At 39.4% G+C, this 17,792-nt stretch overlaps 1 protein-coding gene across 1 annotated transcript in view; it reads left to right on the top strand.

The window, feature by feature from the left end:
• Positions 1 to 17,566, top strand: part of LOC309565831 (uncharacterized protein) — a 30,829-nt gene extending 13,263 nt beyond the window's left edge. The window contains exons 2-5 of the mRNA XM_082270835.1: positions 1,394 to 1,734; positions 11,091 to 11,193; positions 12,181 to 12,352; positions 17,433 to 17,566. Coding sequence (XP_082126961.1) covers positions 1,394 to 1,734; positions 11,091 to 11,193; positions 12,181 to 12,352; positions 17,433 to 17,563 — 747 coding nt within the window. The 3' untranslated portion in view covers positions 17,564 to 17,566. The remainder of the gene's footprint in view (positions 1 to 1,393; positions 1,735 to 11,090; positions 11,194 to 12,180; positions 12,353 to 17,432) is intronic.
• The last annotated feature ends 226 nt before the right edge of the window (positions 17,567 to 17,792 follow it).

Here is a 17,792-nt window from a genome sequence, read left to right as displayed (position 1 = left end):
CGGATGCACCTAGATCATAAAGTTTATCCATAACTTATGTTAGATGTAAACATGGAGTGGGGCTGCTGTGCTTTCCTTCCATAGTAGAAGATTTACAGCTTGTTATCATGGATAAGTCATCTCTAGCTGTCATTGCTATGAGAAGGCAGTGAACGCTAATGTGGTGCAACATTGCTCACATTCACACATATGATTGCATTCCTCACTGGCAGGGGACGGCAAGACAAGTTGGTGGCTGATGACCATGTAGCACAACCTACTCATATTTACAATAACAGGCTATTATGGGAAGCTATGGAAGGGTGCCAGCTGCCAAGTCCTGCTGGTTGAGCGCAAACTGTATTCTAGGATGGGTTTTATGAACACTGGCATGTGACATTTACTAACTGGATACACTTTACACAGTGACAGAGTATATGTGCTTCACTATATGTAGTCACTACTCCACTGATTGCACATCATGTACATGATTTAATTTAATGTAAAAATGGGGAGTTTAGTGAAACATTGGTAGAGGGGATTCAAGAATGAATGCACTAAAGTGGTCCATGCATCAAAAAAAAAAACTAACAAACTACTAGTCAGTAGCTCCCAGACATCCCCCCATGTTAAAAACCGTAGGTAAAATTACACAAAAATTTACCATTACAATAAATTGACTAGATTTTGGCTACTGACCAGATCTTTAACCTCCCCAGAATGCCGCAGTAAAGCTGAGCATTACCGGCAGTGCCTAAGTCAGTCTTTCTCAACATTTCTACCCCAGATGAACCCTTAAAAGAAGTTTCAGATCACGGAATTTCCTTGCTAAAACCTAAAAAGCTGTTTGCAAAGGTGGTCACCTTTGCAAACAGCTAAAAATATAATTGGTGTCATTCAGCTGGATCTGTAAAGAGGCATTGTCCCATAACTATTTAGGCACCATCAAATGGGAGATAAATTAGCCACAGTTCAAGGAAGCCCTAGAAACCTCTATAAGAACTTTAGCTGAGAATGGCTCATCTGGGTGAAGAACCCGGAAACAAGGGTCTAAGTTAAGAATGTTTTACTATTCATTGGTAATGTTTGTGTTTTTTACTAGTTAGTTTACACGTGGAGACGGGGGGGGGGGGGGGGGGGGTACGGTTACCGAATAGAGGAGCCTTGTTTTTTGATACTAGGTCCACTTTAAAGGGTAATGCTTGCCAACCATGGGACAATCTTTCAAGGCTAGCTGAAAGTGTTTGAGGTTAATTAGAAAAATACACAACTGCATCATGACAACCTACCAACAACAGTTTATATTCAGGTTAACTTCATCTTTGTTATTTTTTATTTCTTAATATTTTATTATTATTCTCTATAGCAATGTAAAATGTAGACCATCAGTAATATATTCTGTTTGCCTTTGCAGGATAAATTGGACCACGGCAAAATATTTTCAAACATCACCAATCACACAGTTGAATTGTTGGTACAGCCTTTGTGTCACGGTCTTCAGCAGACTAATTTTGTGTGGACAGACTCAATGACGGATGGTCAGTTTGAGAACTTCCGATTTGGCATTGGCCTCAGCATAGAAAGCACATCCAACAACAAGATTGCTTTAGCATCCTTCCTGAAGGTGCGGGGCACAGACCAAGTATATGTTACAGTGACTGCAGAGACCAATCAGAGTGATGTCGCTCTGGTCATCACCTCATGCAAACTTGTGAGCAAGAAGAACACTACTAAGTTATATTTTATTCAAAATGGGTAAGAGTCTGAAATTCCATGTTGAGGACCTTGTCACAAATCCAAGATATATCAAGTATTTAAAAACGTATTTGTTTGGTTGAAATTATGGTTTTACCCAAAATAAAAGTAAGATGATCGGTGGATAGCCACAATCATATCTGGTTTATTTGCAATAATTGAGCTACGTATTTGATATCTATTTTTGATGACTGAATGTGACAGAGTTTTGTTTCATCAGTAGTACCAAGTTGAACATTGTAGTTCAGTTATTAACAAGTAAAGCCTCATGCACATGGGATCTGCTGCCACACAATGTAAAATGTCCTTGCATATGCAGATACAGGCAGGCATAAACACATCCATGTGTATCGATGCATGCCCCTGGAAGCAGTTGCATTCCAGGGTCTTACATCCGTAGGCATGCAGGTAAATACTCAAGTACAACAATTGGTTACCATGGACGGCTTTAAGCAGCACCTGTGGCTCTCGGGAAGCAAACTACACCCAAATGTTACATTGTATGGCCCCAGCTCACTGTGTACATCAGGCCAAATTGCGAGGTAAACTGTTACATTAAAAAGCTCAGGTCACCAAAATGATACCGAATATTTATTAGGTGGTGTACAAACAACAACGTTATGTGACTGTGGGCTGACCTTGGTAGTTCTGCCACCCCATGCCATGGACTTTGTTGGCTAATCAGAAATCTAACCCTATGTAGGGGTGATAATTCATTTTTTGGAGCCATATCCGTTTCTTTATTTTTCATTTTTAGGCTGAAATTACCAAATCTGAACAGCGTCAGACATTGCTGAATCTGACTTTACGTTTCCAGGTTGCACTAAAATCCATATTACTGCACAAAAACCTGAAACCAAGGGTTTGCTTTAAAGTGGACCTTTCACTCAATGTCAGCAGGATAAATTCCGCAACCCTATAATTTAATATAAAAAAAAAAAAAGATTCAGTGCAAAGCTGTGCAGGGTACACGCGGGAACATGTGTTGGCAGCCTTAATTTGCCACCAGCTTCTGCCAAGCTGGCTAGGGGCATCTCCCCTGCTCTCCAAAATGTAGGACTCAGGCAGGGTATGCACATCCAAGTATTAGAAAGCTATTTGATCATCATGGCTGCCCCAGATCTTCTGGTCTGAGGCACACACACCGTAGAACCCAAAGATCTCTTGTAATAAAGAATTGTCCACACCACTTGCTTTTAAGATGCTCTTTTCCTTTTTCACCATCATTTTTTAGCAACGCCATCTTTCCGAATTTCTCTAAAAAAGATCCTTATTTAAGTCCCTTCCTATTGGAGCACCTAAAGGTCTACCCCCAGGAGGAGTTCCTTTAATGCTTCCCTTTGGTCTATATGGTGGCAAAGCAGCTCCCCAGTGCAGAATCACAGACCTGTATGTGATTCTGCACTTTCGGGTGCCGGCGACCCACTCCCACTGTGTCCAATAAGCGGGTCTGATGGACAGAATGTCCGACCAATCATTCGGGAGACAGGCAAACAAGACAGATCGCCGTTCTGTGACAAGGGAAGGCTGTGATCCTGTATTTCTGCTAAGCAGGAACACGGATCTCTGCCTTCTCACAGTACAAGCACACCCAGGAACACATTTAACCCTTTGATCACCCCTGATGTTAATCCTTTCCCTGCCAGTGTCATTAGTACAGTGATCGCTGCCATTACTAATAAAAGAATTTAAAAAAAAAATAAAAAATTCCATAACTCTAACTAATAGTTTGTAGATGCTATAACTTTTGCGCAAACCAATCAATATATGCTTATTTGGATTTTACCAAAAACATGTAGCAGAATAAATATTGGCCTAAATTTATGAAGAAATTCGATTTTTTACATTTTTTTTATTGGATGTGTTTTATAGCAAAAAATGGCCCGGTCATGAAGGAGGTAAACCTTCTGGAAGACAATGGTTTTATATACAGTATCTCACAAAAAATGAGTACACCCCTTACATTATTGTTAATATTTTATTATATCTTTTCATGTGACAACACTGAAGAAATGACACTTTGCTACAATGTAAAGTAGTGAGTGTACATCTTGTATAACAGTGTAAATGTTTCTGTTCCCTCAAAATAACTCAACACACAGCCATTAATGTCTAAACTGCTGGCAATAAAAGTGAGTACACCCCTAAGTGAAAATGTCCAAATTGGGCCCAATTAGCCATTTTCCCTCTCCGGTGTCATGTGACTTGTTAGTGTTACAAGGCCTCAGGTGTGATTTCGGAGCAGGTGTGTTAAATTTGTTGTTATCCCTCTCACTCTCTCATACTGGTCACTGGAAGTTCAACATGGCTCTACATAAAGATGGCCTAGGCTACAAGAAGATTGGCAAGACCCTGAAACTGAGCTGCAGCATGATAACCAAGACCATACAGCCGTTTAACAGGACAGGTTACACTCAGAACAGGCCTTGCCATAATCGGCCAAAAAAGTTGAGTGCACGTGCTCATCGTCATATCCAGAGGTTGTCTTTGGGAAATAGACGTGTGAGTGCTGCCAGCATTGCTGCAGAGGTTGAAGGGGTGGAGGGGGGGGGGGTCTGCCTGTCAGTGCTCAGACCATATGCCATATACACTGCATCAAATTGGGCTGCATGGCTGTCCTCCCAGAAGGAAGCCTCTTCTAAAGATGATGCACAAGAAAGCCGCAAAAGTTTGCTGAAGATAAGCAGACTAAGGACATGGATTACTGGAACCATGTCCTGTGGTCTGATGAGACCAGGATAAACTTATTTGGTTCAAATGGTGTCAAGCGTGTGTGGCGGAAACCAGGTGAGGAGTACAAAGACAAATGTGTCATGCCTACAGTCAAGCATGGTGGGTGGGAGCGTCATGGTCTGGGGCTGCATGAGTGCTGCCGGCACTGGGGAGCTACACTTCATCGAGGGAACCATGGATGCCAACATGTACTGTGACATACTGAAGCAGAGCATGATCCCCTCACTTCGGAGACAAGGCCACAGGTCATTATTCCAACATGATAACGACCCCAAACACACCTCCAAGATGACCAATGCCTTGCTAAAGAAGCTGAGGGTAAAGGTGATGGACTGACCAAGCATGTCTCCAGACCTAAACCCTATTGAGCATCTGTGGGGTATCCTCAAACAGAAGGTGGAGGAGTGCAATGTCTCGAACATCCACCAGCTCCGTGATGTCATCATGGAGGAGTGGAAGAGGACTCCAGTGGCAACCTGTGAAGCTCTGGTGAACTCCATGCCCAAGAGGGTTAAGGCAGTGCTGGAAAATATTGGTGGCCACACAAAATATTGACACTTTGGGCCCAAGTTGGACATGTTCACGTAGGGGTTTACTCACTTTTGTTGCCAGCGGTTTAGACATTAATGGCTGTGTGTTGAGTTATTTTGAGGGGACAGCAAATTTACACTGTTATACAAGCTGAGCACTCACTACTTTACATTGTAGCAAAGTGTCATTTCTTCAGTATTGTCACTTGAAAAGATATAATAAAATATTTACAAAAATGTGAGGGGTGTACTCACTTTTGTGAGATACTGTATATCTGCAGTGTTTACTTATCTCTCTCCAAAGCTCTAAGTGCCGTTTCCCTCTGGTGCTTCGTTCCTCTGTTCTCAGCATGATTCACTTCTGAGAAGTTTTGTTAAAACATTTCTACATTAAACATTCAGTACGGAGCTTGTCTATTCAGAATTCCCCTTCTGCTATGTGGAAGGGGGGGGGGGTGTTCCTTTCCTCCAATCAGCTCTCACACAGTATAGCTGCAGTCTCTCTGCCCTCTCCTCTTTGCTGCTGACAGATGAAGAAAGATTTTTAACACAATCTGCACTTTTGAAAGGGTGTAGAGAGGAGAAGACGGCAGAAAAAGAAGTAAAACCTATGTAGGAGGATTTGTTTTATCTCTGTGTAACATCTAAGTCTTTTCATTTCACTTGGTATATGTAAGGGTTTAAAACCAATTTAAAGGATCTACGGCCAGAAATCGGTCATTTTCCAGATGGTATTTTTATGATTTTTTTTGAATGATGTAAATGAGACCAATTATATAAATAATAGTATTAATGAATGTTGTTTTTCACACCTTTATACATGATGATAGCCACCCTTGCTCATTATATATCTGTACATAGGCTTTGCTTCTTCCTTTGTAGTGATACACAATGGTTCTGTTTTTCTGCTCTTTGTCACAATGCCAGTCATGAGTTGGATGACTCATTGAAAACAATGCATATCCCATTTCAAAAGTAGATATCTAGCATATTTTTTTAGTTTTGGATAGAGTGGGGAAGGAATACAGTCCCTGTCAGGTTTTTACTGCTATCCTGTACAGTACAGTGTTAGAAAAGTTGTTCATCATTTATTGCCACATTGTCAACAGTCTCATCACACAGAAAGTGTGGGGAAATCTAGGACAGCGACAAAGAGCTGACTAGGGGTCCTAGTCTTCATCTACTTTACTAAACAATGCATTTTTGTTTATGCCTGTGCTGCTGTTAGGGATTTTCTAGTAAAACATTTGTCACATGGACAGCATCCAAGTTATAAGTATCCTACATTTTTCAGCAGAGGCTCTAAGAAGAGACTAGTAGCTGTAAAAGGATGTCTAAATCGCCACCTGCTGGTTGAAAAGTAAAATACAACACAATAATATACAGTATTGCAAATTTGTTGAACTCCTGACTATAATAAATGAAGGAAATATGAATGTCAAATTTTACTTCAAAGTTAAAATTGCAATAATAGCTGAAAATGGTGTGCTCACTGAAACTCTACTATGCTTTGCCTTCAAGCTCAAATTGATATTTTGGAAATTCACCAATATTGATCAATGTTTTGCTTTAGAATAATTATTCTATTTGTACAAGGTCACTGTAAGAATCTGCAAAAATCCATCAAGCAGGCCTGAAATTCTTTTATAAACAAATTTTGATAATATACTGATTCCTTTTGGACTTCTTTTTGTTCCCTCACCATAAGCTTCCTGTCTTGTTGCTCCTAAAGTCCTACTCCATAGTAGCAGAGGTTTCCACAGCTTGCATTAGTGATGGATAACAGGCAACAGACATGGAATAAATGGCTTAATCATTTTTGTATCTGTGTTATAAGTCAGGGGCTCTGGATGTTCTAAGTATGTGTGGACTGACGCAAAGCAGACACTCTAAATCAGAGCTTGTAATTCGTTATAAGCAAGAATAAAAAAAGAGGCGCTGGATGGATGGGCGGCACAGTGCTGTAGTGGTTAGCACTTTCACCTAGCAGCATAAAGGTTACTGGTTAAAATCCCAACCACGACACTACCTGCCTGGAGTTTGCATGTTCTCCCTGTGGGGGTTTACTCAGGTTTTCTCCCACACTCCAAAGACATGCTGGTAGGTTGATTGGATCTGGTCTAAATTGTCTCTACTATGTGTAAGTATGAATGTGAGCCTTGGTGTGCGCAGCCTATTGTATTAGGGTGTGCACTCTAATGCTGGCCATACACTATACAAAAAATCGTTCTAACTAATATACAAAAAATCGTTCTAACTAATTTTCAAAAAATGAACACTTGGCCGTGAGAGCAGACAATCCCTCAATCATGTAATGACCGCATTTTGATCGATAAATCGTTCATTGGACATAAAATAATCAGTTTTTTGTTAAATTTGTCACATTTGCCTAGTGCAAACTGTTCGGGCGAGAAACACATTAACCTCTAAAATTTATCGTTCGTTCGGCAGAATTTTCCAAACTGTTTCTTCGATTTTTCAGCACTAAAAAGTTAAAACCGATTTTCTATTTGTGCCCATTAACTGGACGCAAAATGAACAAACGGACCAAATGACACATTTTCAAATGATTTTTCGGCTAGTGTATGGCCAGCATAAAGCTCAAGCACACGTGTATGTATGTCTATATATACTGTGTATATGTGTGTATGTATATGTATATATATATATATATATATATATATATATATATATATATATATATATATATATATATATATAACCCTGGCACATTGATCTCCCTGACGACACAGTGAAAGAGAAGTGTGTAAACACTTCTCCTATGGCAGAGCCGGTAAGAGGGAGATCTTTCCCATCTTCCTAGTGGCACACAGAGCGGTAATGCTAATGCGTATGGGGTAATTTGGGTGTGCCTAGGCACACCCAGCACACCCTGTGCGCATGCCTATGAATGTGAGTTAGATTGTAAGCTCCTTAACCACTTGCCGACCGCCCCCTGCAGTTGTACGGCGGCAGTCTGGTGCTCCCAGGCAAAGTGCCGTACATGTACGGCGCTAGCCTGGGAGGAGCTAGGGGACGATCGCGTGCCGCCGGAGGCGCGCTCCCGTCCCCCCTCGTCAGCTGGGAAGTCAGTGCGTGTGCCCGGCGGCTCCGATGGCCGCTGGCCACTCGCGATCTCCCTCTGCAGTGAGAGAAGGGCAGACGGCTGATGCAAATACAGCCGTCTGTCATTCTCACTAAAGTAATCACAGAGGCTATGCGATCCTCTTATGTAGGATCGTATGTCTCTGTGATTACATCACAAGCCACGCCCCTTCACAGTTAGAACCACGCCCCTAGGGACACACTTAACCCCTTGATCACCAGTAAAGTTAACCCCTTCCCTGCCAGTGTCATTTTTACAGTAACAGTGTATATTTATAGCACTGATTACTGTAGTAATGTCACTGGTACTCCCAAAAGTATCAAAAATGTTAGTCAAGGGTCCGATCTGTCCGCCGCAATGTTGCAGTCCCGCAAAAAAAAATCACACATCGCCGCCATTACTAGTTAAAAAAAAAAAAAACAATAAAAATTACATAAATCTTTCCCGTGGTTAGTAAACGCAATAACTTTTGCGCAAGCCAATCAAAATACGCTTATTGCAATTTTTTTACCAAAAATATGTAGCAGAAAACAAATTGTGTGAAAATTATATACCTGGGTATATTCCACGCGCCTAGGAATAATCTAATCTAAAATTTAAGAAATTAAATAAATATGTGCAATCGGTGTAGCAGCTGCTATAGGATAAAAGATAGATAATTAAGGGTAAGTTTAAATAAAAAGGCCAACTATAGCGCTTGCTGAATAAAACTCTACTGATAATCAATAATGCAAAATTATAAATATAAAATGGGATAAATGACACATAAATCAATAATGTGTATAAAACATAAATTAATAGATAAATATCAATAAGGTGAATACATCTAGTGCATATAGTGACAAGTGACTGGTAGTGCTCCAAACACTCCAATAATCAAATGATATAAAGCCCTTAAATGGTGGTGACTGTCCAATAATATTCAAAGGTGCAAGTGCTCAAATATAAATCCGTATTTTCTGTGACATCCAATTACTTTTCACCGTGGTGTGGGTAAATTAGAGGCTTACCAGATCCAATGGGTCCTATATGCCTTACGGCATTAGAACCATTCACGCTTGGTTTGCCCCCCTGGGCTGGGATGGATTTCCCTTTAGGTATCCTGCGACCTGATATATGGCTCCTCTTTAGTCCAATGTAGTCAGATCAGAGATATATGGAAAAAGAGATAGGCTCCCAATAGTGTAGTAAAATTAATATTTTATTATCCACCAATCGTGGATTAAAAGCCAAGGTAAGTAGTAAAAAACTGTGCAGGTAGGATTCCACAAAAACCGGCTAACTGCCGTCAGCTACCAGACTGTGCGTCCTCTTTGCAGAGTATCAACCACTGCCGAGCCGAACTTCCGGTTTGCGTTTCACCTGACGTAATCACGCTGTGCGTTCCAGTCTTACGCGTTTCATCACATCCGGTGACGTCTTCAGAGATCTGCATGTGACGAAACGCGTCTTTTTTGTCATTTATCCCATTTTATATTTATAATTTTGCATTATTGATTATCACTAGAGTTTTATTCAGCAAGCGCTATAGTTGGCCTTTTTATTTAGGCTTACCCTTAATTAGAAAACAAATTAGCCTAAAATGTTAAAAAAATTAGATTTTTACTTTGTCTTTTGAGAATTTTATATAAAAAATGTGAAAAATATTATTTTTTCAAAATTGTCACTCTTTTTTTGTTTATAGCGCAAAAAATAAAAATTCGCACAGATGATCAAATACCAAAAAAAAAGGATGTAAATTTCGAATGAGCACAGTGTCGCACGACCGCACAATTGTCCATTAAAGTCACGCATTGCCGAATCGCAAAATATGGCCTGGTCTTTAAGCAGCAAAATCTTCCAGGGCTAAAGTGGTTAAGGGCAGGGACGGATGTGAATGTACAATGTTTATGTAAAGCACTGCGTAAATTGACAGCGCTATATAAGTAACTGAAATAAATACAACCTTTTGTTAAAAAAAAAAAAAAAAAAGGCATCTGAAGTGTCCTTGCACACAATACTGATGTTTGAATGCCAGATCTTTCTGGGAGAAAGATCCTGGCCAAAAAAAAAAAAAAATCACATATGGTGAGTATATGCACTTACACACATACAAATTCTTCTAGTGCCCACAATTCTAAATATAGGGGAGTTGTGTGTGTGTGTGTGTGTGTACATATATATATATAAATATATGTGTATGTATATATATATATATATATATATATATATATATATATATATATATATATATATACACATATATACACCCCTCACATTTTTGTAAATATTTTATTATAACTTTTCATGTGACAACACTGAAGAAATTACACTTGCACAAGAGAGTTAAGGCAGTGCTGGAAAACAATGGTGGCCACACAGAATTTTAATACTTTGGGCCCAATTTGGACTTTTTCACTTAGGGGTGTACTCAATTTTGTTGCGGTTTAGACATTGATGGCTGTGTGTTGAGTTATTTTGAGAGGACAGCAAATTTACACTGTTATACAAGCTGTACACTCACTACTTTACATTGTAGCAAAGTGTCATTTCTTCAGTGTTGTCACATGAAAAGATATAATAAAATATTTACAAAAATGTGAGGGGTGTACTTTTGTGAGATACTGTATATGTGTATATATATAAAAAAAATATGTGTATATAAAAAAAAAAAAAAAAAAAGAAAGAGATGTGTGTGTGTGTGTATATATATATATATATATATATATATATATATATATATATATATATACATACACATCTCTTTCTTTTTTTTTTTTTTTTTTACTGATTTTACTTAGATAGAAAAGCTTTTGAAAATATTTGGTCTACTATAGGATACATTTGGAAGTATGCAGTCACATACTGTATTGACAAAGTTGGGTATTCGGTTTGTATGTTGTCTGCCCTCCCACTGAAAAAAGAAAAGTTATTTCAAACTGACAGTTGGTTGGTTGTATTTTGTGGTATCAAAAGCTTACAATGCCTTTTTGCTATTCTAATTCCAGGTGCTTAGATACAAAAACAGTGGAGAAAATAAGTAGGGAAGACAATAAGATGGTGTTTACATTGAGACTCTCAGGAGTAACCCATGTTCCTGGCTCCTCCATGGTAAGTGGGGTCTCTTGTTTTGGTCACCTATGCCACAACCTTTTTGTTTTATAGTTCTAATGTGATTAAGTGGTAGAGCCTCTGTCATATACAGTATTATTGTCTATGCTCTCTTTTGAGAGATTTCCTCTTATGTCCTGTTCTGGTGACCACAAAGAAAGGGAGGTGAACCTCTCCAATGGGGACCCAGAACAGTTAAAGCCCGCAGTAGGTTCTAACCTCTCGCTAACTATTTTTTCCTAATCCCAATGACCACACAAGCAGTGAGAGGATGTCGCCCAATGTGGACACAGTCTATATTGTCAACTGTTTTGCCACAAATTTCACCACAATATGGAATCAAAGGCAGAATTGTGCAAATTCTGCCCTCGATTCCAAATCTCTAAGTGTAAACAGAGCCTCGCTTCTACTTATGTGTCCCCTTTGAACACAATTCTACAGGGGTTCAGTAATGGATATAAAACAAATCCTATTACATAATTAAATTACCTCTATTTACTTTTATCTTTTTCCCCTCTACAGGTGTTTTTTTTTTTTTTTTTTTTTTTTAAGGGGAAGGAGAGCCCCCAAAAAAGTTACATTATATGTGGAAGTTTAGCTTCAAGTATTTCCTTGGCAAAATATCATCCATTTGGTATAAATATAGTAGGGTATCAATTATATTCCGAAATTGGAATATATTGCTGTCCCCATAAGTTTATAAAACAGTTTACACATACACACTGTGCATTCCTTTTTTAATATGTGTAGTTTTTTAGTTATTTTTTATTTTTTCCTTCCAAATAATGCATGCTAAGAGAAAAAAAAAAAAAAAGTATTCTTTTACTATGTACAGTATAATACAATTGTGTATTTTATATTAATATTAGTATTTTTATATTCATACAAAATCAATTTTATAAAAATGTTTTACTGTAATGATTACAGGAATGTACCATTAATGTTTTCCTTTGAATTGACCTTCAGACATATTTATTTCCAATGCAGGTATTTATAAGCTGTGAAGTAAAGTTGTGTCTCAGCTCCAACTACTCAAAATCCTGTGGGTCTAACTGTTCATCAACATTAATTTCCAAACAACCAATAGAACCTCAACTAGAGACCAGGACGTACCATGTGACTGCAGAGCCTATCTATGTGATCTGGGAAAAAAGAAAGGGTCAGTATGTCCTAGGATAAAACAGCAGAAGCGAATACCGTCCGTGACCGCGCGGGAGCGTTAGCGTGCCTCCGGGGGCACGCGCTCGCTCCCTAGACCCTCACAGGCTAGCGACGTAGTACTACGTCGCTTTGCCTGTGAGGGGCTGACCGCCGCAGTAAATAGTCGTGCGGCGGTCGGCAAGCGCTTAAAACATTTTATGCAGGGAATGCATTAAGGTAAAAAAAAAAGTTTTAGCTTTAGAACCACTTTAACTCCAGATGAAACATTTTTAGTTTTGAATAGAGCAGAGAAGGGTTGGAGCCTCTGTCTGACTTTAGTTGCAGTTTCCCATTTAGGGAAATTCGCCTCATTTCTGATTGTTTGGTACAGGTGAAATAGTAAATGTGCAAAACATTTTGCAGAAATACTGTTATGTCATACTTACAGGAAAACTGTCATAGGAGAAACATGGAGGGTTCCACTGCTAACCACTTTCCTGAAAATGCTAGTTGCTTGGCTCTCTGTTATGGTACAGTGGCTTAGAATGTACTAAAGCCAGTGAATGGGTGACCATAGTAGCAGGAGAACTAGTATTTACAGAAAAACGTTAGCAGTGGCAGCCTCTGAATTTCTCTTACAACAACTTTACCACAATTTATTCCTTGCAGAGCTTTCATTAGCTATTCTCTTGGCATTTCAGTGAAAAACCGATGGATGCACATTAAATTTTATATATGATTAAATAATATTGTTCAGTAATGCATGGCACAAAGTACAGTAACAATACCAAACCATTAGGAGTCTTTTTTTTTTTTTTTGCTGAACAGGCTTTGGTAAACCGGAGATGGTATCTGATCTTTTATGTACAGTATTATTCATCATTGTATGTTAAAGCAACCTTATCACGATTGAAAGAGTATGAAAGTAAAACGGTTCTGTGAAAGCTGTTTAATTACTAACCTTACTGATGGGAAGTGTGTTGAAGCTTTGCTCTATTAAAGAGCTCTGGCCACTGCTGCTCTGACACTTCCTGGTGTGTCAAATCACTGGATAGCATTTTTTCCCACCAGTCGCTGTGGTTTTTTTCTGCCAATCCCCACATCACAACTTGAAAGAACCCCTCTAGAGTAAAGATGCACCACCCTCAGACAGTGGGGAAAATAATTATTTGACCCCCTGTGGATTTTGTAAGTTTTCCCACTTACAAAGAATTGAAGGATCTATTATTTTTATCCCAGGTGTATTTTAAATGATAGAGACAGAATATCAACCAAAAACCTCCAAAAAACATGATACAAAAGTTATAAATTAAGTTGCAGTTCAGTGAGTAAAATAAGTTCTTGATCCCCTACCAACCAACAATAATTCTGGCTCCCACAGACTGGCAACAGTTCATGTGGTACACAGATTAGTCCTGTGGATTTAAGAAGGTGCTCCTAATGACAACTTGTTATGTGTATAAAAGACACCTGGATCTTTGTTCCATTCAAACCTCACCATCACAGGCAAGACCAAAGAGTTATCCAAAGACATCAGGGACAAGACTGTAGACCTGCACAAGGCTGGAATGAGCTACAAGTCCATCAGTAAGAAGCTTGGGGAGACAACTGTTGGAGTGATTATTCGCAAATGAAAGAAATAAAAAATAACGATGCATCAATCGCCCTCGGTCTGGAGCTCCATGCAAGATTACACCTCATGGGGTAAGGATGATCATAAAAAAGTGAGGAATCAGCCCATAACTACATATGAGGAGCTTGTGAATGATCTTAAGGCAGTTGAGACCACAGTCACCAAACAAACCATTGGTAGTACAATACGCCATCATAGATTCAAATCCTGCAGCGCCCACAAGGTCCCCCCTTCTCAAGAAGGCACAGATACAGGCCCTTCTGAAGTTTGCCACTGAACATTTAAAGGATTCAGAGAAGGATTGGGAGAAAGTGCTGTGGTCAGAGACCAAAATCGAGCTCTTTGGCACCAACTCGGCTCACCATGTTTAGAGGAAGAAAAATGCGGACTATAACCCTGAGAAAAAAATCCCTACAGTCAAGCACATAGAAACATAGAATGTGTTGGCAGATAAGAACCATTTGGCCCATCTAGTCTGCCCAATATATCTGAATCCTATGAATAGTCCCTGGCCCTATCTTATATGAAGGATAGCCTTATGCCTATCCCATGCATGCTTAAACTCCTTCACTGTATTTGCAGCTACCACTTCTGCAGGAAGGTTATTCCATGCATCCACTACTCTCTCAGTAAAGTAATACTTCCTCATATTACTTTTAAACCTTTGCCCCTCTAATTTAAAACTGTGTCCTCTTGTGGTAGTTTTTCTTCTTTTAAATATGCTCTCCTCCTTTACCAAGTTGATTCCCTTTATGTATTTAAAAGTTTCTATCATATCCCCTCTGTCTCTTCTTTCTTCCAAGCTATACATGTTAAGGTCCTTTAACCTTTCCTGGTAAGTTTTTTCCTGCAATCCATGTACTAGTTTAGTAGCTCTTCTCTGAACTCTCTCTAGAGTATCTATATCCTTCTGGAGATATGGCCTCCAGTACTGCGCACAATACTCCAAGTGAGGTCTCACCAGTGTTCTGTACAGCGGCATAAGCACTTCTCTCTTTCTACTGCTTATACCTCTCCCTATACATCCAAGCATTCTGCTGGCATTTCGTGCTGCTCTATTACATTGTCTTTCCACCTTTAAGTCTTCTGAAATAATTACTCCTAAATCCCTTTCCTCAGATACTGAGGTCAGGACTGTGTCAAATATTCTATATTCTGCCCTTGGGTTTTTACGCCCCAGGTGCATTATCTTGCACTTATCCACATAAAATTTCAGTTGCCAGAGTTCTGACCATTCTTCTAGTTTTCCTAAATCCTTTTCCATTTGGCGTTTTCCTCCAGGAACATCAACCCTGTTACATATCTTTGTGTAATCAGCAAAAAGACAAACCTTACCATCGAGGCCTTTTGCAATATCACTTATGAAGATATTAAACAAAATTGGTCCCAGTACAGATCCCTGAGGTACCCCACTGGTAACATGACCTTGTTCTGAATGTTCTCCATTGACTACAACCCTTTGTTGTCTGTCACTCAGCCACTGCCTAATCCACTCAACAATATGGGAGTCCATGCTCAATGACTGCAGTTTATTGATAAGTCTTCTATGTGGGACAGTGTCAAAAGCCTTACTAAAATCTAGATATGCAATGTCTACTGCACCTCCACCGTCTATTATTTTAGTCACCCAGTCAAAAAAATCTATAAGATTTGTTTGACATGATCTCCCTGAAGTAAACCCATGTTGTTTTTCATCTTGCAATCCATGGGATTTAAGATGTTCCACAATCCTATCCTTTAATAGGTGGAAACCTCATTGGGGCTGTTTCTCTGCTAAAGGTACAAGCCAACTTTGCTGCATTAAGGGGCCAATGGACAGGGCCATGTATTGCAAAATCTTGGATGAGAACCTTCTTCCCTCAGCCAGAACACTGAAGATGGGTCTTCCAGCATGACAATGACCCGCAACATACTGCCAAGGCAACAAAGGAGTGGATCAAGAAGAAGCACATTAGGGTCATGGAGTGACCTAGCCAGTCTCCAGACCTTAATCCTATAGAAAATTTATGGAGAGAGCTGAAACTTCGAATTTCCAAGCGACAGCCAAAAAACCTTAAAGTTTTAAAGAAGATCTGTAAAGAAGAGGGGACCAAAATCCCTCCTGAGATGTGTGCAAACCTGGTAACCAACTCCAAAAAACATCTTACCTCTGTGCTTACCAACAAGGGTTTCTCTACCAAGTACTAAGTCACGTTTTTCTTGGGGATAAAATACTTATTTTACTCACCGAACTGCAACTCTATTTATAACATTTTTGTGTTTTTTTTTTATTTTTCTGGATTTTTGGTTATTTTGTCTCTATCATTTAAAATTCAGCTATGATAATCTGCAGGGGAATCAAGTAATTATTTCCCCACTGTATATTGAAATTGTATGTATAATGCAGGTTTCACACCTTTCTGTGTGCATTGTTATGCACTTGTATACGCTTTTTTATTCAGGGTGATGTGTTTTGAGCTAATTTAATGGGTTTTGTCATGCTGTGAAATGTTGAATAAAGTTATGGGAGGGGGTTTGGCACTTCTGAAACGCATGGAAATGCGTGTTACTGTGCTGTCATTGCCATCAATAGGGCCTGCAATGCGTGCTGATGTTGATTTTCAAAGAACACAGATGTAAACTAGCAATGAGAAAACTGTGTGCATGCATTCACATACATTCTAGCACACGCAATAAATCACAAAGGTGTGAACAGGGCCTTAAAGGATAAGTTCACCTTTGCAAAAAAAATAATAAATGCACATCTTTTTGCATGAAAATTGGATTTTTAACTTTCTGTAAAATCAATTTCTCTGATGCTCATTGACGGACACAGCACCTGATCTTCTTAACCATTGGGTTATACTACCCCCTACAGGCGTAGGACACTCGGCAGGAAAAAGCTAGACTACGCCTATGGGCAGTCCCGGTGGGTATTCATCCACTCAGTTTTGTTACAAGCAGTGTCGGAAGAAAGTCAACTCCTCAGAGGGGTGGGTGTTGTGTCCGTCAATGAACATCAGAGAAATGGATTTTGCAGTAAGGGCTCTTTCACACACGGAGTCCGTCAGGCGGACTCCGTTTTTCTCAGTGGGGGATCGATCCGCGATCCCCCGCTGAGCAGGCAGATGACAGCTGTGTCTCCGCGCTGTGTGCGGAGACACAGCTGTCAGGTCCCCATGACAGCTGACAGATAGGACTCTTCTATGGGAACAGTAGCTATACTGAACAGATGTATTAGTTTGCTGACTCTATACAGACCTGGATTTCCTCCAGAACAATCAGTGGGGAGACATCTGCTTGAGCATCTCTAAATTTAATCTTGGATAGTTTTGGATAAAATGTGGAAGTGTTAAAAAAAAACAAAAAAACTCAAATTACCATTAACTACTTTGTCCAAAACAAAAATTATATACAAATTAATTAGTAAACTAAAACAGTAGTTTTAATTGAGATCTGTATCTAACTGTAGATTCTTCCTTTGCAGTAGCTGTGACAAATTATCCTGCACTAGTGATCGGAATGGTCCTGGGTGGCACTGTTGTGGCCGTGGTGGTACTACTGGTGAGGAAATCATTCTCTGGAGTGCGCCGCAGGAATATTCTAGTAGATCTATGACCAGAATACAGATGGATACCACACTCCCCATATGAACGTTACATAAATAAGCACAAACTGGAGGGATGGGAAAAATCGTGTTTTCTTTTTTTTTTTTTTCTTCAAATTCTTTTGTTTCACATACAGAAATTGACATTAGCTGTGTTATGAAGATGCTTTACAGGCAGTGTATTTTACATTTATTTTATAAAAGCTAACTCTATGGATTTAGTCTTCAATATAGACAATG

Source organism: Pelophylax lessonae (genome assembly GCF_965119305.1).
Source record: "Pelophylax lessonae genome assembly, chromosome: 10".
In the NCBI taxonomy this organism is placed as follows: domain Eukaryota; kingdom Metazoa; phylum Chordata; class Amphibia; order Anura; family Ranidae; genus Pelophylax; species Pelophylax lessonae.
The sequence above is the reverse complement of the archived record's forward strand: the minus strand, read 5'-3'. Positions and strand labels throughout refer to the sequence as shown.